The 27,171-nt window shown below is 40.6% G+C and overlaps 1 protein-coding gene across 4 annotated transcripts in view; it reads right to left on the bottom strand.

The window, feature by feature from the left end:
- DCC (DCC netrin 1 receptor) overlaps positions 1 to 27,171 on the bottom strand; it is a 782,056-nt gene that overhangs the window by 207,605 nt on the left and 547,280 nt on the right. For all 4 annotated transcript variants that reach the window (XM_045020222.1, XM_045020224.1, XM_045020225.1 and 1 more), the window contains exon 12: positions 21,259 to 21,308. In XM_045020222.1, coding sequence (XP_044876157.1) covers positions 21,259 to 21,308 — 50 coding nt within the window. The remainder of the gene's footprint in view (positions 1 to 21,258; positions 21,309 to 27,171) is intronic.

The raw sequence follows: 27,171 nt of genomic DNA, 5'->3' as shown, positions 1-27,171 counted from the left end.
AGAGTCAGCAAAATTTAGTGAAAAATATAATACGATGCTTAGAAAGAATCTTTAGAGTAAGCTTGAGGAGTCAGATGACCAAATCCATTAAAAGAGACGGCTACGTTGTCCATAGTGCAGTTAAATGCCTGGGAATGCAAAGCAGGCATTGAGACGGTGGACACCAAAGACTAAAAAGCAAAAAAAACGTACCCTGATGTATGTCTGGGGAGCCTTTAGTGCCTTTAAATGACCAAAATAAATAAGCACAACCTTGAAAAGCCTGCTTAGTAAATAGAAACATAGCATAATTAATATATTTCCTGAAGGAAGATACAAAAATATAGTAAATAATTTATTAAAAGCATATACCTGATTTAATGCACTCCCAGGGGATGTCCCAACTGTGACATGTTTACCCCTGGTGGTACATGACCTTGCTGTTCCAATTCATTCACTTCCCAACAATTTTTAAGAAGGTGATAATTGAAACAATAAAGTGCGGGAACTGCTGAATGGCAGCACAGCAGCTTTCCCTCTGCTAATACTTTAATGGTTTAACTCCCATGTAATCTTATCATTTTCTTCCGTTTTCCCCTTTCCAGACCCATTGTCTTCCAAGCAATAGCTGGCTGAATTATGGAACTTGCCAGTTTTATACACTAGTGCAAAATGGGGAAGGCCCCTGCTCAAGGCTTGAGAGTTTCAGTTACTGTGTGAATTTCAGATTTAGTGGAAAGTGACCACTGACTTGCCCAAGTGTAAGTGGGGGAATGGTCCCGCTATTGTGGGAACTTTCCTGGCTTCTGTGCTACCCTGATGAAGTGGGCTTTCGAACGGATCTGAGTCCTCGCTCCCACTTCCTTTACCCAGAGGCCTCCCTGCCCCTGAGGACTCTCCTGTCTGGCAGAGTCCTCGTAACCCAACAAGGCTGGGCCCCGGATTCCCCAACCCTGCTGTGCTCACCTAGGACAGGGGCTAGGGTATCCCCACTCCAAGGTACCCTCTATGCACTGGGCACCTCCCTGACCCACTGATTATTCCATACAATTTAAAGCAAATACAAGTTGTTTGCTTAACAATTAATTTAAAGAAAAGAATAAGGAAAAATGGGCAAGGTTACAGGAAAACACATCACCCTGCTCTGTGGCAGGGAACATCACAAACGGTGTCTCTGGACATCAAGGCACTTTGCAGTCTGTTCCTTGTAGGTCCCAGGCCTCCTTCTCAGGCCCTGGCTGTGCTGCAGGGATGCTGCGGGTGGGACACTTGCAATGGTGGTGACCACACACCTCCAGGCTTTGGGTGGTGGGACCCTTCTTCCCAGTGCCAGCCCCCCGAGGCCTGCATGGACCTTGGCTGGGGGTGTCTTTCTGTGCTGGGCCCTTTGCCCAAGGTCCCCCGCTTGGCTGGCCCCAGTTGCTCACCACACCTGGCTCTCTGGCTGCAGTTCTGCTCCCAGCACAGGATCTGCTCCCCCGGGCTGTGCCTCTTGCTCTCTGGCTGCAGTTCTGCTCCCAACACAGGATCTGCTCTCCCTGGGCTGTGCCTCTGGCTCTGTGGCTGCAGCTCTGCTCACAGCACAGGATCTGCTCTCCCTGGGCTGTGTCTCTGGCTCTCTGGCTGCAGCTCTGGCCCCTCTGCATCTGGCCTGGCTATGCTCTCCAGCTCAGCTTAGGCCCCTGCTTTCTCCTTAGCTCGGCCCCACTCTTTCTGACCCAGGCAAATTCCAGCTCACATGGAGGACGGGACCCGCCCTGGCCTTCTGTCTCCTTGATTAGCCGGCCCGCCCTGTCAATCAGGCTGACCTGGAGCATTGGCCTCTCGCCATTGTTCCTGGGGACTGCCAGTCTCAGGGTCCTGATTTGCCATCGATCCCTCCCCTTTTAGTGCTGGGAGCTAGCAACCAAAACACCCCCACTGAATGTTAGTAAGGGGATAACAGTCCCCTTACACAAGGAAAATGTGGCAGGTCAAATGCATTTTTTCCCCTTTGCAAAGAATGACAAAAAAGGGAATAGTGGAGTGTAAGAGTAACCCACTGTTCGTTGTGTGTTACATGCCCCACGCACCCGTGCCTAACCCCCAGAGGATATTAGCCTGTTAAAGCTGACAGCTAAGGGACTTGGCTCTTTAGCTCAAACTCATGGCTCATGCTTTTAGCTTTGGAGAGCCTGGTAGTGACCTTACAACAGTGGGGGCTTCTCTGAGGTCTGAGTTTCTGGGGACCTCAGATGGTTGTATCAAGATTCCGCTGTCCAAGAGAAATATGCAAGTTGTTGTTCAGTGGAACTCATCCCTCTCTGTGCTGAGCCACAGAATATATGAATTTAATACAGCGGGGAAAGCCTCACCTTTCGTAGCACACAGTTGCTAATGATCTTCCAAGGGTTCATTAGCTCCAACACTAAGGTTTATGGGACAACTTGTCTCCTAAGCTTATGCAATTGAGTTTCCCAATTCCTGCTGCACTATATGGAACGGGGTAGTCACCTTCAAAGAATGCTCTTTACTGGGAAGGTGATCAGATAAGGGAGAAGTAGCCATGCAGTGTCTTAATCAAGGTTTAGACGATGCAACAGAGGAGTCCACCAGGTACCAAGACTATGGAGTCAGAGGGAGCCAGCTCCCTTGAAAACAAAAATAAGTAAGAAGAAGGATCTTAAGCTTGGGCAGAGGGGCAACTGCAGGAGATAACTATGTCAAGAAGGAGTGGGCGTTCTTCTTAGAAGCACTGCTTCTTTGTAGAAGTCTTGGGCCTAATTCCCCATGGCCCTGCATCTTGTGGAGTAATTTATACCTGTGCAAAGTGTAAAATACTTTTACTAAAACAGTCATTTATCCTGGTTTAAAATACTACCTTCTAAGAGCTTTCCATTTATTTACATCAAAGGCAGCATTCTGAACTGACTTTGCACATTTCTTAAGGACGACGCTACGCTCAAGGCAGTGGAGAATCAGGTTCCCTACATCCAAGAAAATCAACAAGAGGCTGATTTGCTGCCAGATATTGCTAATGGGCCCAAGAGGACTCAGTTCACAGACAACTTAAGAACAGAACCCTCCAAGATTCCAATAGTTCTGTCTGCAACAAGTTAGGAACAGCTGTGGGCTCTGTGCCCATTTCTGGTGCCAGCACATGGAACCTTTGGAACTGGAAATTAGACAATACATCAGCTACATGATTATTCTTTGCTGCTACATAACTGGCACTGAAAAGTATTCTGTGGCTATTTTCCATGGCATAAATGTCTTGACTAACTCGGAGACTGATTTTGATTAAGAGGGTGGTTTATTCTCAGTCTTGACTACAGGTTTATTATCTAAATGAAATATCATTTTTTATCCTTCAGACTTGACCCCCAAGTTGCACCTCTATACAAGACAGAAAAAATGGAGAATATATAATCTCTTGTAATACCCGGTTGCCACAGACTGATTGCTCTGCAGTGCACCATGATTCTCAGCAAAGGAGAGGACAAAAGAGGAAATTAGACAAAATAAAACTACCACTCCATTTCCAAATGTTTGTCCATTTCTAGAACCAAATCTGAATGAAACGTTTTTGAAAGTTCTGAGATATTTTGCTGACTCAGTTTTAATATTTGTTTTCCTTTTTGTGCCTCTGAACTAACTTCTGCTCTGAATGAAAACAGAAAGTAATGGAATGCTCACAAAAAACATCTTTTGGGAAGGTTTGCAGGCAAGTTTTGCAAAGACAAGAAGTTGAACTATCTCCGGCATTCAAATGTTTGCCTCAGATAGAAGGCAGTGTAGTCTGGTGGTTAGTGAAAGGAAGTTGGAGTCAATACCGCAGGGTTGTTTTCCCCCCACTCTGCCTCTTGATCATTGTGTAACCTCAGGGGAACCAAGCAACCCCTGTGCCTCAGTTTACTAATAGTAGTATTCAGCTTTGTAACAATGCTTTGAGATCCTTGGGTTTGATGCATTGTATTACTATTATCCAAACCTAAAGGAGAGCTCCTAATCTTTCATCACTATAATGAATTCCAAAATCCCAGATTATTACATGTAGCTCAAGCAAATAAGTACATCCACTTGGACTGAAACAATCTGTATTTCTTATGTTTAAAGGAGATCCTCTGAACCATCAAACATAGGTGTTACGTTAGATGAGTGACTTACAATAGAGAGATTTTGGCAACCTCTCTGATCACTTCTTTACAAACTACCTTTTCTAAAGCCTGCACAATGTAACAGATGCCTTCAGCATAAAGATATGATTCAAGATATCCAAGAAGAAATTTCAGAGGCTATTGTACAACTATCAACTCAAGATCCATTTAGAAGAGTTAGTATAATCATCATCATCATCTATCTTCTGTTAATGAGATTCTTAGGTATTGATAATTCTTTTAGATGGTACAACGCTTTCTTGATATCATCATTCTTAGTTGGATCTATAAATGCAATATACGGATATAGTGTACTCGCCTTATAAACAACTTGAATCGAAAGGATATTTCTGAAGGATATTCAAAAGCCTATGGGCAAGGAAATACCAAAATAATATTAGACGCCGAACCACATACCTAACAATTCAAAGTCCTTGGGGGACACTGGCAGTTGTCAAAACATTAATTCAATACTTTTTGAATGTTGATGCTGAGTTGCCTAATGATACAGCACTCAGTTATAGTTAGAGGAAGCCATTATCTGATGTGCCTTCCAGATACGAAACACGTATTTAACAGATTTAACATGTATTTTTCCATACTCCCTTTTTGGCACCAGGCCATTGGCAAAACAGTTAGAATTTGGACAAGAGAAATGGTATTTCCAAGCTCAATATATTAAATGTTCTTGTTAAAAATGCTTCAGTCTTCATTCGATGCGTTATATAATTAAACTACTTGGCTTTTTAGTTAAATTGCACCATAACCTTGGAGGACATGTGTGCATGGGTGACAGTGAGGTACTAACTAAATAGATTTAGAAAATACACTTAAAACCTAAAACTAAAGCTGAAAAAACTAAACCCATATAAATAGTTACAAAACCCATTAACAGATTCAGAACAAAATATTTGAAACACAATATAATAATGCCATCCCGCTACTGAAACTTTTTCAGTGGGATAAGCACAAAGAATATTTACCAAGAACATGACCCACAAATGGTTTTAGTTTCAGGGAAAGTGTATAATTAAAAGCGAGAAACAAAAGATATGTTGACTTACAGACTATCAGCAAATTTCTCCTTTTTAAAGGTTAAGCTCAATGTTCATTGCTGTTCTTCCCCATAAGTAATAGGTTTAAAGGTTAAAGAGCTCCTACATTGCAGTCCTCTTCATAAGCAATATATTTAAAGGTTAAACACATATCCTAGAGGTCTCCTCTCTAAATAGTGGTGACAATCATTGTTTTCACTTTTTTGTTTTTTAAAATATTCACTTGACTATTTTACAATACATTTTATATTTGCCCCTGGATCTCATTAAATTTTATTTATGTCATCATGGGTCAAAAGTCTGCTGAATATTTTGAACGTTTGCAAAAACTATTTCTTTTTCTTTAAACCCTCTGATTGTTCTTCATTCTGCAAGACTGAAGAAAACATTTGATCATTCCTCCAGTCTCAGTTTTAAAAAAGCAGCTCACCTTTAGAACTTGTTTCTACTAAGAATATCACTTTGCATTTATGTAACTCTTCCCAACTTGTCAGTGATTTAGAAACATCAGTTAATTAAATGAGTCAGGCACACACCAAAGCAAATACTGTGCTAAGTTCCAGCATACCTACCTATCTATTCTAACATCCCTACATCCTTTGATGTAAAAACACCATATTGTAGAAGCACAGGAGAACATTTTCAGCTGGGGTGACTGAAGCTAATCACTTAAATTGGTGACTTGATTTTCAACAGTAAAGAGCTCCCACAAGTTTCCACTGACTTGAGCCCAGCCTTAGACAAACCCTTCTACTGGAGAAACAGCTCACATAGGCAAAACAGATACCAGTTACAAAATAAGCTATACCGGCAAAGGAACTTCCCTCTTCTCTCCCTCCCCCCACACCACAGAATTATTATATTTACACTGGCACTTTTGCTGGCATAGCTACGTTGGTTAGGAGTGTGATTTTTTTTTTACATTCCTAACCAACGTAGCTGTCCCACCAGACCGCGACTTGCCCATCTGCAAAATGGGGGTTACCGCTCCTTAGGGTAGCTACTTGACAACGGTGATGTGACTGAATTCTAATTAGTTCCTGATCCTAAGCACCCTCCGCTCCCTCTCAAGTCAATGTATGTGAAGGGCAGTCAGCATCTGGCAGGTTCAGGCCTTCATAGCTGGTCAGTGCTTTGTGATCCTCACATGAAATAGGTGTGTAGTGTAAGTGTAAGGAATTATCATAATTGCTTAATGCTCTACTGCAGTGGTCCCCAAACTTTTTCAATCATGCCTCCCCTTATCTGGTCAATGCTCCTCCCCCACCCCCAGGAGCTGGAGCGGGGATGAGGGAGGGGAGTGGAGCAGGACAGGGGAGGGTGAGTCGCACTTGGGACAGGGCAGGGGAGCCACTGGGACCTCTCTCACTGGAGTTGTCCCTGAGTGCTCCTGGAGGGTCCAGCAGCTGCTGCTGCTCTTCTCACCCCCTGGTGGTGGAGGCCGGTTACTGCAGGTAACTGGACTTTTAGTGTGCGAGCAGCTGGGACCGGTGCCGGAGCAGAACTGGGGGCAGAGCAGGGCTGGGTGGCACTCTCTCCCCAACCCCCCCCCCCCCCGGGGGCTGATCTGGGCCCACCATGCTCTCACCAGATGTTCCTCTGGGCCCCCATAAGGGGGCACACCCCACACTTCGGGGACCATTGCTCTACTGGGAAATGTTCAGATACTACAGTGATGAGCTCAGTGTAAGTACCAAAATAGAATATAAAAGAATAGTACAGAACCTGCCCCACTGCCTGGGTTCGGCTATCCTTGTAGACAGCTAGCGGTGGAGGTGCACATGCTACTTCTGGTCCAACATCAGGTCGCAGAATGTATGCAGATGGCCAGAGGGGAGGAACAAGTATGATATATGCAGATTCAGGGCAAGGACATGACACCCCCCACCCCCAATCATGGTAACCAGTAGAATACAATGCTGAACCACCATAAGCAATTCCTTGGTGCTTTAAGTGGAGTTAAAACACGCTGTGTGGCCTAATATGTCAATATTGTAAGAATGGTCTGGGATGTATTTACATGAGATTTTAATACAGATTTCATAGGAAAGTAATTTTAAACAGTTGAACTAAATGTGTTGTGACAGACCCGTTGATCCCTTTACTCTGCTACAGTATATAATTCCCCTTCAGTACAGAGCAGTCGCCAGACCCAGATGCCAAGCAATGAAAAAAATATTTTTTCCACTGGCAACATCTGGCTCCTCTGCCTCTCATGTCTGTCACATTGTATCCCACAGCGTGGCTTCTGATGTCTGTGTCCATCTAAGTAGCAGAAATTAATTCCAGGAGCAAAACCAGAAACAGAGAAAAAGCGCAGTAGCATTTTAGAGATACAGTGTTTAAAAATGGTGACAGCTACAGTTGCATGGAAATGATATGAACAAAGGGAAGGCACTGGCTTGGAGGACAAGAATTCCATGCAAAGTGGGTGGCGTGGAAACAGGCACAGAGACATTTGTGAAAGAAGCAGGTTAATGGTGCATCAAGGCTGGCATCATTGGTGAAGCAACATGAACTTACTGTGCATTAGGACCTGTGAAAGTAGAATGAATTATATTGTAAAAATAAGAATGGATTAAAGAAATGTTGTATGTACCTTTAAGCAGAAATAAGAAATGTTGAAATACAGGTGCCAGGAAAAGAAACATTAGGCATAAACAATGGTGCTAATGGCGAAACGTTAACAGAAAATCGGTAATAGTTAGTAAGGAAATAAGATATGCATGCCTAGCCCAGGTAAAGTTATCTGATTCTGCTTCCTTTGTTATCTTGTTAAGTTCTCACCCTTTTATCTGTATAAATAAGATAGTTTGTGTCTTGCATGGCGCTCACATTATCTGGGTGTTATTAGCAGAGCGCTGTGCTAATAAAACAGAGTGGTCTGACAAACTGTGAGTCCTGAGTCTAACTTTGACAGACCATGGGTCCTATTTCCAGGTTTGTCACTCATTGTGATGATGGGAAAGTCCTCTAACCCTTCTGTAAAATGGGGATACCAATACCACTCACCAATCTCTGAGCAGCGTTGTGAAGCTTAAATTAATATTTGTTATTATTTATACAAAATAACAATGGTGGCCGGTGCTTTACAAAGGAGCTACCCACATGAGTAAATAGCACTCCGGGTTGATACAAGCTGCAGAATTGGCTTTTAAATTAGACAAAGGAGTAGGAAGGGAAAGTTTGGTTCCCAGCCTGATATTTCTGAACTATTTTTGTTTGTTTGTTTGTTTAATAGTGCCCATCACCCTAAGGGCTCTTTTTCATGACAAAATGTTACCAGGATTGAACATGGTTAAGAATCAAGTTAGCAGACATGATGCTGACTACAATTTGTCCTTCCCTAGGTTGAGCAAAATCAAGCTCAACATTGTGCCAGACAACCATGATGGAACCTTTACATCCTCAGGTTTAATCATGATTAGCTGGAACACTGCTGAATGTGATTTGCTCAGGTCTACCCTGACTACAAAGTCATTGTCAAAATCATATTAACTAACTTGATTCTTGATAATTGTGTTCAAACACATGAACATTTTGCACTTTTGACCAGCTCTCAGAGTGGTCGAATGGGAGGCAAATCATGAAGCCACAAATATACGGCTGGTGGTGAAAGTAAAGTAATTTGCTAAAGGCAGTGGACCTGATTCTCCACTATTTTGCTCCTTATGTAACCATTTAAACCTTTGCAAACTAAGGACGAAGTGACTGTAAGATGCTATCACCAGTATATGTAGATATTTCAGATTTGGTAGCATTTCATTTCGACTTTGCCCAAGGTGTAAATGACCACACCAGGCACAAAGCAGGGAAGAGTAGGACTCATTGAGTCTTAAGTGTTATAATTATTCCTACTGTGAAGTAAAAGAGACTATTCAACAGTGTTGCAAATAAAACATTCAAAAGGGTATTCCATTATCATCATCTGTTTTTGCCAGTCATGTTTAGCCATTGTCTCCTTCGGCATGGCTGCAACAAGTATCTTATGCTTGTCTTAATTTAAATTGCTGAGGATGATCATATTGAAGAACATTCTTCTGAACTTTTCATATACAGTTAAACAATGCATATCTTTTCTCATTGTATTAACTGTGAGAGTTTTATTTGGGGTAACATTCTGCAAACAGTACTTGATAGAATACTTATTACCATAGGTAACCCCTGGTGAAGTCACACTATGCCTTGGTGATAAGTCATTGATGGATCATTTGTGGGTCTTACTGTTGTAAATACTTCACCGGAAGCATGGCTGGGTCTGATTCTGCTCTCAGTTACATCAGTATAAAACTGGCATAACATTGACTTCAGTGGAATTTCTTCTGATTTACATCAGAATAAGAGAAGAATCAGACCTGTTACCTTTTATCTCATCTTTGATTAGGAGGAATTATTACATTGCCGGTTCTAAGACCCTTAACTCTATTGTGCAGTGCCTTACTTCACAAGCAGTCCCATTCACTTAGTGCAACAACTTGTGGATGATAATTATTAATAGTAATATTGTAGAGACTAGGAAACCCAGTCACAGGCCAAGACTCCCGCTGTGCTAGGTGCTGTACAACCAGAGAACAAAAAGATAGCCTCTGCCCCAAAGAGCTTACAATCCAAGTAAAAAGCAAGAGACAACAGATGGATACAGACAGACTGGTGGGAGAGTAAAAGGGAAAAATGAGACAATACTGGTGGTGAGCGTAATATGCAGTGGTCTCAGCACACCAGCTTTTTGTCAATTTTTTTGTAGACATCACAGCAAAGGAGAATTTTAAGGAGGGATTTGAAAGAGAAGAATGGAAAACATGCCTCTGTGTTTCCTGTACAAATCCTCGATGTTCCTTTCATACAGGTCTTTTAAAGTACCACACAGAAGTTGTAGACATTGAAATATAATACAACTACTACATACTTTAGTGGCTTTAAAACTGCCAATATACTAACAGGCATCAAAGTTTCTGTGCATCAGAGAAAAATGCAAAGCCTGTACTGTATTAAAAAAGCCCCATTGTAACAAAAATCAAAACAAACAAACTAAAAACAGACCAAAGAATCTCCCCTCACAGAGAAGGGCTCTGATGAGAGTGAAGTCCTTTCCATTTTAAAAACAAAATTGGAAAAATATCAACTTAATGGCTATTGCCTCTCAGCTAAAATAGCAGCTGGTCTGTCAAAGAAATCAGACTGGAATTCTGAAGTGTTTAGATCCAAGACAGGTCTCTTTCTCTCTCCAAAAGAAGAATTTCTTATAGTTTTTACCCAGAGATAGAGTTATATAAAGAATTTCACACATATACTCTCCCACAAGAATAACTAAACACAGTTTTATACGAAGTAACTTGCTTGGCACATGGCACATTTGTGTAGGTGGCTCATCCCAGGGCCGCCCAGAAGATTCAGGGGGCCTGGGGCAAAGCAATTTCAGGGGCCCCTTCCATTAAAAAATTGCAATACTATATTCTTGGGGGGGGGCCTCTGGAGGGCCTGTCGCAAATTGCCCCACTTGCTCTGCACCCACGGGCGGCCCTGGGAAAAATAAACCTTCTGCATCTCGGCACAAACCCAGTTTTGAGAAAACTTCTTGTCAAGGTATCACTGGTTCTCAGCATCAGCTAGTGCTAAAAGGCACTAAAGCTCATTAAAAGGGCTGGACAAATATTTTCTGTCAAAACTTTTTTTGGATCGAAAACTAGGGATTTTTAAAAAGCAGAAAAAAATCACAGACAACGTCTGCTTTCCTTCAAAATGTGTTGTGGTTTTTTTAATTGAAAAGCTGAAATTAGTCTGCCAAAACCTGAATATGGTTTGGGGTTTCAGAAGTGTGTGGCCATATATTTGCTGCTTGCTGTGTCTGATTGTTTAAAGAAACAATAAAAAAATTCTGCTTAAAAAAAATCCAAAACTTTTGAACCACCTCAGCTTGTGACCAAATGCCTCAGCCCTCAGAATCAGATTTTTCCAGGTTTCTGATACTCTGCTGGCTTCCTTGACTCATATCTGTCTCCATAACTTTGGGTTCATTTAGGTTAGAACATAAGAACAGCCATACTGGGTCAAACCAAAGGTCCATCCTGCCCAGTATCCTGTCTACTGACAATGGCCAATGCCAAGTGCCCCAGAGGGAGTAAACCTAACAGATAATGATCAAGTGATCTCTCTCCTGCCATCCATCTCCACCCTCTGACAAACAGAGGCTAAGGACACCATTCCTTACCCATCCTGGCTAATAGCCATTAATGGACTTAACCTCCATGCAGTTATCTGTTTCCTAAAGACTGGCTCCATGGGGTCCCTCACAAACTGGAGACGGTTACTGTGAGTTTGTCTTTAGTATAGCTTATGTACATACTCAACAAACTGAGCATTTGAGCTTGTTCCAGAATCTGGGATGAGCCTATGTTGTGAAAACAGAAATGCTCAAAATAGCACATGCATGTGAATGGAAACAGGGTGCTAAAATTAAATTAACCCTGGGGTTCTCAAACTGGGGGTCAGGACCCCTCAGGAGGTCATGAGGTTATTACTGGGGGTCGCGAGCTGTCAGCCTCCATCTCAAACCCCGCTTTGCCTCCAGCATTTATAATAGTGTTAAATATATAAAAAAGTGTTTTTCATGTATTAGGGGGGGGGATCGCACTCAGAGGTTTGCTATGTGAAAGGGGTCACCAGTATAAAAGTTTGAGTACCACTGAATTAACCCCTCTGGAGCCTCAGGGAATGCAGGAGAGGGGGGTCTCCTTTGGTAGGGTTGGGAAGGATATTGCTCTTCTCATGTGATCCCTCCCCATTGGCTAATTTTCAATGAAGCTACCCTCCCCTGACATGAATCTCCCTATGGCACTGAAATTACATGTAAACTATAATTTGGCATTTGAGAAGTGAAAGGGATGGCAGCCCTAATGGAAAAACTAACAGCTTGGCTCTTCTGCAAGCCTCAAACTGCTGAATGAGCTTTAGGGTAGGGAAGGCTGTGCCTCCCAAACAGCCTGGCCCTGCCTCCTAACTGACCCCCACCCACTTCCTGCCCCCTGACTGCCTCCCCCCTTCAGAATCCCCAACCCACCCTGCTCCTTGTCCCCTCACCGTTCCCCAGAGACCCCCCCCCAACCAACATCCTGGGACCCCACCCCTGCTCCCTGTCCCGACTGCCCCGACCCCTATCCACCCCCCCACTGAGTCCTGACAGACCCCCCCGGGACACCTACAATCCAACCTCCCCATTCCCTGTCCCCTGACTGCCCCCCCCAACCTCTGCCCCTTGACTATCCCCAGGACACCCTGCCCCTTAGCCAACCCCCCAGCCCTGGCCCCTTACCCCCGGCTGCCCCCTCACCCAGAGCCTCAGCCCATCCAACAGCGTCCCTCGACAGCTGCAGCGTGGCTCCATCAGGGCCCCTGAGCTCCGCCCCGCTCAGAGCCACGTGTAAGGGGGCGAGGCTGCGAGCTCCTCACTGAGGGGAGGGAACTCAGGCCCCGCTGGAGCTCGTAGCCCCGCCCCCTTACCACGCGGCTCTGAGCGGGGTGGAGCTCAGGGACCCCGCCGGAGCAACGCTGCAGCGCTGTTCAGGGACTGTCCTGGATGTGCTGAGGCTCCGGGAGAGGGGCAGAGGCGGGGTCGGGGCAGAGGCTGGGAGGGAGCCTCAGCCATTCTCGTGGGGGCCCCTGCGGAGCCCGGGGGTTGGGGCAAATTGCCCCACTTGCCCTCCCCCTCTGGGCAGCCCTCGCTCATCCTGCTGAAGTCGCATTATGAATTCCACAGGTTTTGTTTTCTTCCAAAATTTCCAATTTTGTCAGCAAATATGAAAAAGCAGAGTTGTATATAACTTTATGGTCAAACACTGTTCTAGGATGCATGCTAGCTCCCACTGACTAATGAAAGAGGTGCCATCCCCAGCTCTGAGGGCTGAATTTGAGCCCATGTAGAAGTTAAACTGAATGGAAATACACACACAAATACTAATAATGCTTATTTTTTTGTAACGCTGGGATACCACAATGGAACACTCATTAGTAGAAAAAGAAGATCTGGAACAGTCAAGTATTATGTGTAAAGAAGTTATGAAATAAAATTTCATGATAAGATAGACTTTTGGCCACTTAGAAATACGGGCAGTTGTGATTACTGCTACTGATTGGCTATGAATTGCCACACACAGCCCATCTAGTCTCCGATAAGACATTCAATGATTTTTGTTACTCTGTCTTCCGATAACCCTCAGCCACTTGCTTATCTCACCCCCCTGTAATATTTTGTATTTTCGATTGAAAGCTCTTTAGGGGCAGGAACTGTTTTTTACTGTTCAGTACCTAGCAAAATTGAACCCTGATCTGACTGAGGCCTCTAGGCACAACTACAATATAAACGTTAATAAAAATAATAATACTCCAAAAATCTTCTATGTAATTAAATTCTTACATCTCCCACTACTGAGGAAAAATATTATGAAGCCGGAAATCTTATTAAACTCAACATGAAGTTTAAACAGGTATGGGAAGTGTTGGAGCAGGTTATTGTATTAGACAAGGTTGCATTATGAGGCATAGTTGCCCTGTGCAATATTTAAATACAATTTGGGAACTGTGCTAGAATAAAGTTCAGCTACTTTTTTTTTATTTAATCAATTCGTGAAGTGGAAGTGTTTAACTGAACTAATTCTCAGTGACTACTGTCAGGTTAGAAGAAAAGAAAGAATGATCAGGACAAAAGCAGACAGAGCGTAGACGTGTTATATTTTAGACCATTGCAAAACCGAAGAGATAAGAGAAAAACATTACAAACCTCATGCAGATTTTCACTAGACTGGTAAATAATGTAAAATTCAATGTGAAATTGGGAGTTAAATTATGTCTTGGCAACAAATGCCACAAAAATCGTATTTCTTAGCTATAAACAAAGGCATTTTAAACACAGTCCATGAAGCCAGTTCTTCTGCTTGATTAATTTTCAGAGAGGTAGCCGTGTTAGTCTGGTTCTGTAAAAGCAGCAAAGAATCCTGTGGCACCTTATAGACTAACAGACGTTTTGCGTATTCACCCACGAAAGCTCATGCTGCAAAACGTCTGTTAGCCTATAAGGTGCCACAGGATTCTTTGCTGCTTTTGATTAACTTTGTTTCTCTAGATTTAGTGAATTTACTTTTCTTTTTACTGTATTAAGATTGTTCTTCAAAAAACAACCCACATTTAGAAATCTATTCTAGCTTTTTCAAACAGTGCTCATGTGTAAATATACATATCTACCAATGTACTTTCTATAGGTTGAGGGCTTTAATGATAGACAAACATGAAATGTTTCAGAAATTCACTTTGAGACCAATTCACTTTGGGACCAATAAGCACACTCTTGGAATCAATCTTTTTGAATGGCTTGCTCATGAATGGTGCCATATTGATAGCTCTAGGAAACAGAAATTCCCTATTAACAGAAGAACACTTCAGGGACTATCTATAGAATATTTCCCACACTTCCCTGCCAACGTGCCTCAGCCTTGACATAGTGGGAGGGCAGTTCAGATTCCATATCCAGCATTCAATCCTTTGCCTTCAGTGTCTTCAGATTGCCAAAATGTGTGCACATTACCAACCATTTGGTTCTGTGATATCAAAACTTGGCCACAGTGAAAAGAACTAAAATACATTTGTTTTGCATGGGCTACAGCACAGCAGTCCTGTAGGCCATGATTCAGCAAGGCACATAAGCATGTGCATAAATCCATCCCCATTTAACAGAGCATTTAAATATGTACTTAACTTGAAGTATATTTTAACATCCCATTGAAGCTTTATGCTAAAATGCTTTGTGAATCAGAACTACAGCAGCACCTTTTTATTATGACAGATACAGAAAACCTAGAGATAAAAGGCTCTACCCTTTAGCAATAGAAATATAAATTTTCTATTACAATAAATATAAAATAAATATTATTACTATATGAACAAACAAAAAGAACTTTAAAATGGACAAAAAAAACAGGAGTACTTGTGGCACCTTAAAGACTAACAAATTTATTGTAGCATTTTAAAATGGACGTAATCTGTCCCCATTGCTGTGCAGCATTATTTCCTACAGCATATTTTCCTATTTTTTTAAATGTCTTAACACTGAATGATCACTACATAAGGTCACTTCAGATTACCAGCTGCTCTGTGACATAGGTGTCTTGAGAATAAGTCAAAGATACACACAAAGATTAGGAATGAGATATTTCTATACACCATTGCCCTTGGGTACTACATATAGGAGGGTTTAAAAAGTAGAGGGTAGCACTTTTTTAAAATACACATTTGCATTCAAGAAAACAAGAGATGGAAAATGCAGATCAGCGTGAGTGAAATTTAAGTTCATAATTAACATGAGATTGTAGAAGTGTTTCCAAAGCAATAAATTCATCCTTATTAATGAGCTGTTGATTTAACTTGTGGCTTAAGTGTCAGTGGTGGAAAAGGAAATGTCTGAAGGGCATGTTCCACGAGACCACCTGTAAATACAGATTTCATATATAGACACTTTTTTCACTTTAATTGACAAAGTATGTGTGTACATTTCTTTTAATGCCCTGAAGTGTCAACATGAGGGTCTAAATGGACTTCCTATTGCAATGAGTTACCAAAGAAAAAATTATGTTGCTCCAATAAAACAGGGAAAAAGAACCTCTCAAACACACAGCATAATAAAATAGTACAATGCTAACATAATAAAATGCTAACAGAATTAATACCAAACATATAAAATATCAAATGGAGGAGACAGAATTCACCATCTTCAACAAAGGGTATGATTACACTGCAATCAGAGGCATGGCTGCAGCACACATATATCTGCGCTAGCTTTGATCTAACTTGCTCGAATAACAACCATGTAAGTGAAATCATGGCAACGAGGGGTAGCAGCACAGGCTTTATAAGCCCACAAGGGACCTTGGGTATTAACCCATGTGACCAAAATAGCTTCACTGCTATTTTTAATTGAGCTAGCTAGCTCAAAGTTAGCTCAGGGGCGTCTACACATGCTGCAATCACACCTCTGAGTGAAGTGTAGACAAACCCTAAAGGCTTGTCTACACAGCAAGTTACTGTGTGGCAAGCTGGTGCACAGTAACTGGCCATGTAGACAAGCCCTTAGTGATCTCTTGGATTTAACTGATATTTGTGCCATTGTGAAGGAAAAGATGACAACAAATATATTCATAAAATTAGCAAGATGGAAATAGTCCTACACAGGACATAGAAACAGTGGAAGCCATCTGTGTTGAACATAATTTCCTGGTGAGAGTTTTCCCCAAAGGCAAGTTTGCCTCTCTGTTTTCTAAGTGATTGTTTCCTTTGGTGATCATTTATGATTTGGGATTACCTTTCAATTGTTCACCTCAGCTGCACTGACAGTGCCGTTGGCTGAATCTCAAATGAAAAAAATCACTACTTAAGATGTTTTACAGATCGCTTTCTCCCCTTGCCTCCACCATTTTTTTTCTGCATTGGATTAACTCTGTTGCTCAGTTACAACTTCTCAGTTGACAACCTTAAAATATCTGAACAAGAGCTGGGTTTTGTAAAATTGTTCAGTGATTTTATTCACTTTCTGTGAGTCTGCTTTGTCTTAGTAAACTAGCATGGCTTCTTATTGCGATTTCTATTGGAACATGTACAGTGATTGTTTTTATTAGATAAGAAGTGGTTGGCATCAGCTGGTATTAATGCTTGTGTGAAGATCCAATCATTTCCTGAAGGTTAAATTTAAGTCAGTCTAATATGTGCTAACATCTCATGTCCACATTGAAAGGATAAGATTAAAGAACACCCATTAGGACAGGGGTAGGCAACCTATGGCACGTGTGCCGAAGGCAGCACGCGAGCTGATTTTCAGTGGCACTCACACTGCCCTTGTCCTGGCCACCAGTCCGGGGGGCTCTGCATTTTAAATTAATTTTAAATGAAGCTTCTTAAATATTTGGAAACCTTATTTACTTTACATACAACAATAGTTTAGTTATATATTATATATAATAGGTTAAATATAAAAAGGTTAAAATGTATTACTGGCATGCGAAACCTTAAATTAGAGTGAATATATGAAGACTTGGCACACCACTTCTGAAAGGTTGCCGACCCCTGCATTAGGAGATGGTTGAAATTCTGAATTTCTGTCCTGAAGGAAATTCCATGATTTCAAAATGTGTATCATCTCCAACCACTTAGTAAAGGTGAAATGTCAAAATTTTTCATGGAACAAACTATTCCAAATATTCCAGTATTTCATTTTGACCTTATCCAAACATTTGGATTCAATAAGATGGAAAAGTTCAATTTCCACTTTATTATTTTGACATTTTTGTTATTTTCATATAATATAAAAGTTGAAACAATAAAATCCAAGTCAACCTTACCAAAGCAAAACATTTAGATTTTATTAAAATGAAACATTTGATAATTTCCAGAAAAAAATAGACAAAAATCAATGTTCCCTTTAAATGTTTCAATTTTATCTGATCAGTATTTATTTTTATGCGAAACTGTTCTGCTGGCAAATTTTAAACCAGCTCTGGCTCCTCATGCACAGTGGAATTTCATACTACTAGGACAAAACTCATCTGTTCAGGTGACAGAGTTTTTCTGAAAGGCTGTTTCCAGACTGTGGAACAAACTTTAACAGGAACTTAGAACTATCACAAACATCACACCCCTCTGCTCAAAGTGCAAGACACACTTCTTTGACCTGCTTTTCTAATACAATCACAGAGCAGCAGATAATACATATTTATTAGGGCTATTGATTAATCGCAGTTAATTCACACTATTACCTCAAAAAAATTAATCACAATTAAAAAAAACTAATTGTGATTAATCACAGTTTAAATCACACTGTTAAACAATAGAACACCAATTAAAATCTATTAAATATTTTGGATTTTTTTCTACATTTTCATATTATTCTGTGTTGTAATTGAAATAAAAGTGCATATTAATTTTAATTTGTAATTAATAGTGATTAATTTTTAATTAATTTTTAAATTTTAATTAATTTTGTTAATTGTTTGACAGCCTTAATATTTATTTAAGAGACAAAAACAACTGCCAAAGCACTAGACTACACACACAATTTCCCTGTGGGGGTATGAGAAAGAAATGAACCTCACATGACAGATGTTAGACTCATCACTTACTGCACTAGTGGAAAGTAGAATCATAGAATCATAGAATCTCAGGGTTGGAAGGGACCTGAGGAGGTCATCCAGTCCAACCCCCTGCTCAAAGCAGGACCAAACCCAACTAAATCATCCCAGCCAGGGCTTTGTCAAGCCTGACCTTAAAAACCTCTAAGGAAGGAGATTCCACCACCTCCCTAGGTAACCCATTCCAGTTCTTCACCACCCTACTAGTGAAAAAGTTTTTCCTAATGTCCAACCTAAACCTCCCCCACTGCAACTTGAGACCATTACTCCTTGTTCTGTCATCTGCTACCACTGAGAACAGTCTAGATCCATCCTCTTTGGAACCCCCTTTCAGGTAATTTGAAAGCAACTATCAAATCCCCCCTCATTCTTCTCTTCTGCAGGCTAAACAATCTCAGTTCCCTCAGCCTCTCCTCATAAGTCATGTGCTCCAGCCCCCTAATCATTTTTGTTGCCCTCCGCTGGACTCTCTCCAATTTATCCACATCCTTCTTGTAGTGTGGGGGCCCAAAACTGGACACAGTACTCCAAATGAGGCCTCATCAGTGCTGAATAGAGGGGAATGATCACATCCCTCGATCTGCTGGAAATGCCCCTACTTATACAACCCACAATGCCATTAGCCTTCTTGGCACCAAAGCTACTTAGCTACTATGGTAATGAGGTAGTACAAGAATCTATTCAGAATAGAATGCTTACTTACATTTACAACCAGATATTTGTACTGCACACTGTGACAGCGCTCACCTCCACCGTACGCTCCCTCATGGCCCACCAGGCCCTACTCACAATGCCTCAGGTGCCATCTTTCGTGATGTCCAATGCAGTGGTGTATAGACCCTCTGGCTAATGCATTCTTCTGTCCCCACCTCTTTGAGAGTATTAATATCCACAAATAAAAGACAAACCAAGAAACCAAAACAGGGTCATCCAAAGAGTATTTGGTAGGACCCTACCCTATTTAGGTCCTGTCTTCAAACAACCAGTCCTTTGGTCAGTCTCACAGGTGCCTGGCCATTCCATCCACCAGGAGGCTTGTACTACAACAAGCTGTCTCAGTCTCCTGGTTGTAACCAGGCATCTCTCCTAGAGAGAGAAGCAGAGCTCTGCTCTCCTTCCTGGACAGCCCCCAACTCAACTTGCTCTTCTCATTTTAATTCCTATCTCCACACCTGACATCTGCTGCAGGTGTAGCAGGGCAGGGCTAATTGGGTCCACAGGTCCTCATTAACCTCCTCCTTGCCAGTGTGGGTCATATATGCCTTATCACACACAATGATTTTTTTTAATTGTTTTTATTTCTTTCAGAAGCAATTTCTAGCACATCTGTCCAAAAATCTTTACATTGATTTCCGAAGTTTAGCTGTCTCTGTCACAGAAGCAATCATTCAGATAAACTAGCTAAGCTAAAATTGTTTACTTATGACTGAATTGGAACATATTTCTTCAATCTGCTAATTTTCAAGAACCACTGTCTTATGTACAGAAATATTTGTGCCCAGAAAGTGTGCATGTGTATGTGCACACGGGTAATGGTGCACAAAGGCACTACTACACCAATGAAGTCAACACAAGTTTTTCCATTGACTTCAAGGAGAACAGAATTGAACTCAAAGCATGCATTTTCTTATGAAAAATAAGTCCTTATGAATTCTGGTAGCCCTCATACACAATTACACTATATGGTCCACATTTTCAGCTGGTACAAATTGGTATAGCTCTAATGAAGTCAGAGCTACACTATCTGTTTCCGACTGGCAAAAATCTAGCCCAAATTTGTGAGCACAGGTGTTAAATATGTATGCCCTCTTTGCATCCACACATTCTACTGGCAAACAGATGTACATCACAGAAAAAATTAACCGTGTATTGAAAAGCTAAGGGGACACTAATAAATAGCTATTTACATTTTCATTTTTTTTAAATGGGAGTCAACTATGTGTTTTCGTTGTTGCGAAAGAATGAACAGAGCATAAGACAGGGAATTAGGCAGTTCTGTTGAATGGCCCTTGGCAAATCACTTAACAGTTTCCTTGTCTGTAAACTATTAATAATTACCCTACTTTGTTAAAAGCTTTGAAATTTACAGATAATATTTAGCACTTACAAAGTGCTAACAATGAAGCACATTCTTAAGCACATTAGCTCTAAAGGCAGAAGACTCGATTGTAAAGAAGTCTAGGATTTATTCCCCACTTTGCTACAGATTTATTGGTCATGTCTTCTAGCCTCTCTGTGCCTCAGTTCACCCAGCTGTAAAATGTGAACAACATCTAAGTCACAGGATTGTTGTGAAACCTGTTTTGTGATACAGCGAGTACTATTTGTAAATAAGGCGTTTCATTCTATGCTTTGAGGAGAGAGACTAAGTCACGTTCTTCAGGAGGACAGAACTTTTCATGGCTTCCAGCACAAACTGAACTCCTTTACTAGTGATAGGGAAACTCTTTTGTATGCAGGAGAGTCAGCACTGTGTCATAAACGCCAGACTGCAAAATCAAGTGCTACAAGAATGATGCCTCATTAAAAGCATTGGAAGGAGCAATCCTTTCTTTGTTTGTTAGAATCAACAACAAGATTACAAAGTCTCATTCATCAGCAATTAATACACATTCTCATCTAGACTGTTACTGTAAGAAGGTTGTTGTCTTAATTAAACCAGCTCAGGTAGACACTTTGGCCTGTGGAAAGGAAAGAAATATAATGGCCACCAAAATGACTGTCACAAAAGAGAAACAGGGATTTGAAATGGTCAGTTCAACTAATAAGGAAAGATAAAGAGATGAATAAAACAAAGCATTGTGTGGATTTTAGAACATTTTCTCTTATGTAAAATCTACACATAACTAGGGTGTGTATATACAGGATGTACCAAATATATATATGAACTCTGACAATGAGATGGTGAACATATTGCAGACTTACCCTTGAATTAACCACTTCCAAGGAGACATTCTGAGGCATTGCACTTGGTACTAAAAGGGGAGAAAAAAATGGAAATATGTAATTAGTAGAAGAGTCATAAAAGGCTATGTCAAATCTCCAATTGGTGTGGTGGCTTCTCAATGTGTTGGAAGAACAGGATCGTAGTAGTGAATATAAATGATAGTTCCATGGATTACCCTAAACAGCTTTGGTCATGAAACTAAGAACTTTCAAAAAAATTTGTGAAAACGAGAGAGAGATCCTCTCAGACTAGAGTAGCTAAGAGCCTAGCGGTTAGGACACTCACTAGGGATGTTGGCGACTCCCGTTCAAGTCTCTACTTCAAATCAGGCCCAGCAGGGAACCTGGTTACCTGACATCACAGATGAGTATTACTGTCTATTTTGGGGTGGGTCTCTCACCTAAGGAAAGTTTATTCAGAACAGCTACATTTCTGAAAAAGTTTCAGTTTTGAGAAATCAAAAGAAACATTGAAAAATTTCTGACCAGCTCTAATTGCTATCAAAGTGTACCAAGAAATTCATGTTTTGGATGAATGGTGCAATGAAGTGTTTGACAATGATCTTTGAAACCTTTCCTCAATATATAGCACATCACAGGGGTCTGCTTTGGAAAGGATGATGAGCAATCAAGCATCTGAACATAGCTTTGGGTTTCTTCAAGTGACAACTGAGTCTTTAGACTTTTCCCCAGCGCTGTTGAGGTTTGGTGTGGTCTTAGGAGATACGGTCTCCAGGAAGTGTTTACAACTGAACTGATGTTCTAGATTGTTAATGTCCATTTTATGCCTTTTACATTAGGAGAGGCAGTATGAACCAATGGATAGGGCACTAGAATGCGAATCAAGAGACCTAGATTCTATTTTTAGCTCTGCTACTGACCTGCTGTGTGACCCTGGGTAAGTTACGTCCTGCTCTCTTCTCATCTTTTATCTGTCTTATCCATTTAGATTGTTAAGCTTAATGGGACAGGGACTGTTCCTTACTATGTGTTTCTAGCAGCGCCTAGTACAATGGAGCCGGAGTCTTGATTGGAGCCTTAGGCAGTACCATAATTCAAATAATAATAGCACCAATAATATGTTGGTATACAAGAGTCAATCCAGCTGCTTAATATCTAAGGGAGCTGTGATTGCTCATCAGTTACTCCAGAGATTATATTCATTACTTCAGTTCAACAAATTTAGAGACAGAGAATCTATATCTGCAGGACACTCAATATTTCAAGCCAAAAAGAGAAGTGATTACGGTATTGCTGTGATATTACTGACCTGATCAGAAACAGTGAATAACTGATCTCACACTAGAAAGCCTGTTCTCATGAGCTATTTTACAGAAGCAAGAATTCAGATAACATTTCTATATATAGTATATCAGTATTTGTAATACGATCATCATGATGGTGCGTGAAGGAATTGTACAGTTATAAAAACACCATACTCGCAATCTATACAAAGACCCAATTTTTTTCTTCTCTCCTCCTGCCCAGAAAGAAGCAGGAATGGTGAAGAACAACATCTGGTTTTTTTCCCCTCTCTATCTTATCCTGAGGACAAGTAAGAGTGTTTGTCCGGTTGGTTTTGGCATAGTGCATCTGTGTCTGAGCATTATGGTAAGGCTACAACAAAGAGATGGGTCAATCTTTCACCTTCTCTTGGTGGTGGTGGTCAGTGTTCAAATTTGTGGGTGCTTAGGTAATGGAAAATATTTTGAGGTCCAATCCTCACTAATACTGAGGTGTTTAGAATTGTGGGATTTTAAAAGCTATCTGATAAGCAACTTGTGTCTCCTGAATTAAGGTGGGATGTCACAGCCCATGCAGCTCAAACTTGCATTTTTTAATTACCACATGAAACTTCAATGTCAAATATAATTTGATCTCCATGATCACCTTAGGCCTTTTTTGTCATTATTCCTTTTCTAAGTATTGCTGCTATTGATTGTCTGTTTCAAAGGATTCCTCCCCCAAATGTATTAGCCAGCATTTCTCCAGGTTAACTACAATTGTTTTTCCTGTCCACATTGATAATTTTTTCATTATTTCTCTGTCCTCATTGTGTGTAACACCTCCCAATTTGGTTTCATGTGCAAATTTAATTAATGTGCTGTTTATCCCTTCTTCCAGATCTTCAATCAACATGCTAAATAAATCCAGACCCAGTACCAATCGGAGTCACCTTCATAGGAACATTGCTGATTGTCTTTACCTTTGTGTACTATACTTCAGCCAATGAGACTGTACTCATAACCAAGACAATGTGATTTAATATTTTAGGCAAAACAAAAAATCTGTGGGTCACTGCATCAAATGCTTTACAACTGTCTAGAAAGATTACAATTGCTTTATTTCCTACTTCTACTGGTTTTGGATCTTGATCGATCAAAGCAATTGAATTTGTTCTTTGTAAACAAATGAGACTTATCAAAGGTTCCATTATATTTGATTAATCATTGTTCCATTATAACCTAGGTATTTAGAGACTTCTCTTTGCTCTTGATAAACCAATAACCTAAAGTTTAGTGAAGTCAATGTGAATACATTTCCATTAACGTCAGTGGTCTTTGGATCCAGACCCAAATCCTTACAACAGATTTTGCAACTCTTTCACATTCATACAATTTTAAAAGCACCAAATGTCCTCTCCATAGGCAATTACTCTTTGCTGTGTCATCAAACTAAGCAGGTACACAAGCACAAAAAACTCCAGATTAACTCTTCTTCTATATTGAAAAACAAATGTTGCCAAGTGCAATTACCCCTCACATCATTAAGCGTTGTCTCTTTGCCTTCCTTTGCTGCATCATCGGATTTTTCAAAACATAGTGCATTATATTTATTTTTGATGTGGCCAATCAAAAACAAACTAATATAATTTCAGATTATATGTAGCATGGGGCAGAGGTAGGAGTCATGACAGAGTCACTCTGAATATGAAACTTCTTATCGTTCAGTAAAAGAACACATGTATCTAGAGAGTGGGATTAAGCAGTTTTCTTGTGATCTATTTTTAACTAACTTCCAAATGCAGGGCTAAATTCAGGCCTCATTTACACCTGTGCAATCACATTCAGAAATTTAAAACAATGGGTTGCAGAGTTGTAGGGGAGGCAGAATGTTGCCCAAAAAATCTTCCTTACTAGCATTGGTGCATGCAATTGGTGCATTGGTGCATGAACACATTTTTACTTTCAAATCCCAGGCTATATTTGCAAATCTGGAAGTTACCAAAAAAAAATCATGTTGTACTTGTAAACTGAGAAGATCAGATATGGAATCTTTGAGAGACAATAAACTAGTAACCTGCCCACCATTGCTAGAGTCACTCTTCAGAACTGAACAGAAGCTTGTATTCTTTTTTTGTAGTGCAGACCACACATCCTAATAGACAGATTGCAGTTATTTATTTGTATTTCTAAGTGCTGACAATATGCTTAGGGCTGTGCCAAACAGAAATAAAGCCAGGCCCTGCCCAGAAGAGTTTATACTCTAAAATACAGACAGAGATGAGAGGACAAACTTGGAAATCAAGAGGATAGAATAAGTCTCCACTTTTCAGGAAACAGGCTGGAAAATAATAAGTAGTAGTACTTTCCAAAGTTATCCAGATATCCAAAACTCCACCTACTTGAGATAAAGGAAAAAATACAACTTTTCTGCTGAACAGTATTTTCTGGGTCAGGCAAATCCTTTCCCCTGTGTCGGCTATTGCAGTGTGTAACCACCATGGTTTCGCTGCTCAAAGGATTGGAATATTCACTCACATTTGATGACATTTATAGTAAGCACCTTTTGCACAACATGGAGCTGTTCTGCAGGAGCTCCCTGAGCACCACATTACAGACAGATTGGGCTGGGGGACAAGGTCAGAGAAGCTGCCACTACTGGTGTTAAGTACTTGGCAGGTGCTCAGGCGATTTCATGATGGGCCCATATACCCATTTAGATTACATTAGCTAAATTAAACTAGGCATTACAGACCTTAGAGATTATATAGGCAGGAACTGCAAGAGGAAGGATGGTCTAGTGCTTAGCGGCACTCACCTAAGACCTGGGATACCCGAGTTCAAGTCTCTGACCTGCCACAGAATGTCTGTTTGACTTGAGGGAAATCATTTAGCCCTCTCTGTCTCTCACTTACCCATCTGTAAAATGGGGATATTAGCACTTCCCTACCTCACTGCAAGGTACTTTGATAGTGTGGGAAGTCTATATACGTACCATAGAGAGGCCAGATAATAGTCTCTAGTTGGAGCTAACTATACTCAAGAGAATTGGGGTGTCAGCAGAACCCCAAGGGGTCCTAAATCATTACACCTCTCACAGAGTGTTTGCAGAGGAGAAATCTGCACTCTTGTGAGTTAGAACCACACCGATTCTGGTAATTTTCTACATTAAATATTATAACATCCTGCATTTCCTCTGCCACTGTGACTGCTCCTGCCCCCACTCACACACCTGCAAGTAAACACATGAATAGCTCAGGTTATAGAACCAGCTGTTGATGTCTGAATAACTTTATATGCTCAAGTATCAGGGGTAGCCGTGTTAGTCTGTATCCACAAAAACAATGAGGAGTCTGGTGGCTAACAGATTTATTTGGGCATAAGCTCTCGTGGGTAAAAAACCCACTTCTAATAAATCTGTTAGTCTTTAAGGTGCCAGTGGACTCCTCGTTGTTTTTATATGCTCAGTGTCCTGACTTTGTCAGTCTGATACTCACACCTTAACTTTTTTTTAAAGTGTATTCATATTATCATTATGGATATTATTTTTAATCCAGTATTCAGAAAGAATTAAATAAAACTGTCTGCCAATTTTGGGGTTTAAACACATTTTGACAAATTCATAGGCATGATAGCCCAAAGCATTTCTGGAATGGCAAACAGCCTGACCAAATATTAACTGAGCTGTATATTAAACAGAAAACTAAACATTACAGATCTGGTAAATTCTATAAGTCTGTGATTCTATAGTTCCTGGAATTGAAGAAACTATAATAAATCCTTGTGATTAAAGTATATTTCTTAGACTGTATGTTATATCCCAGAGCTTCATGGATAATTTCTTTCTACAGGCATGCAAGGAAATACTTTGTTAGGCTTATTAATGACACCATCTACTGTATCATATACTGTGAAAGTGCCACAGAGTTTAAGACCAGAAGGGACCACCAGATCATCTAGTCTGACCCAACACTCACCCACTAAGCCCAATAACTTAAATTAAACTGAAGTATTACAGTCCACAGAGAAGGACACACAGAAAAAAGGACACATGAACACAGGAGGTGAGGTGAGGACCTACAGAAGCAATGATACAGTAGTATGCACAGCAACAAAGAAAATCAGGTAGAACAACAGTATCAAGGCTTCTTCATCATTTTAATTTTTTGTCCTGCTTAAAATAAACCCTTGGAAAACTGAAAAGGAAATGTTTCCTTAACAGAATTCCCTGTCTCCTTTTTCAACTGTACACCTACACAAGTTTGTTGTAGTATTCCTCATAAATGATGGGCTACCAGCGCTCTTGGAGAAATAAAATAAGATTACATAGTCTTTGCAAAGAGATCAGAAAAAAATGTTAGTCATTAAGTTTTAGAGAGGAAGGTTGGTCTTGTGGTTAAAACATTAGCCTGGGATTTTGGAGACCTATGTTTACTCCCTTGCGCTACACAGTCTTCCTACTTAATTTTTCTTTGTCTCTGCTCTCTGTCTCCCACCCTTTGTCTGTCTTATCTATTTAGATCATAAGCTCTTTGGGGTGGGAATTTCTATTACTATTTGTTTGTATAGTACATAGCAGAATAAGGCCCTAATCTTGGTTGTAGTGTCTAAATTCTACTGAAATAAAATAATTGTAATAAGCTTTGGCCCTACACATCTTAACTGTATC

The sequence above is a fragment of the Mauremys mutica genome, chromosome 6 (genome assembly GCF_020497125.1).
Source record: "Mauremys mutica isolate MM-2020 ecotype Southern chromosome 6, ASM2049712v1, whole genome shotgun sequence".
Lineage (NCBI taxonomy): Eukaryota > Metazoa > Chordata > Testudines > Geoemydidae > Mauremys > Mauremys mutica.
This window is presented reverse-complemented; position numbering and strand designations above follow the sequence as displayed.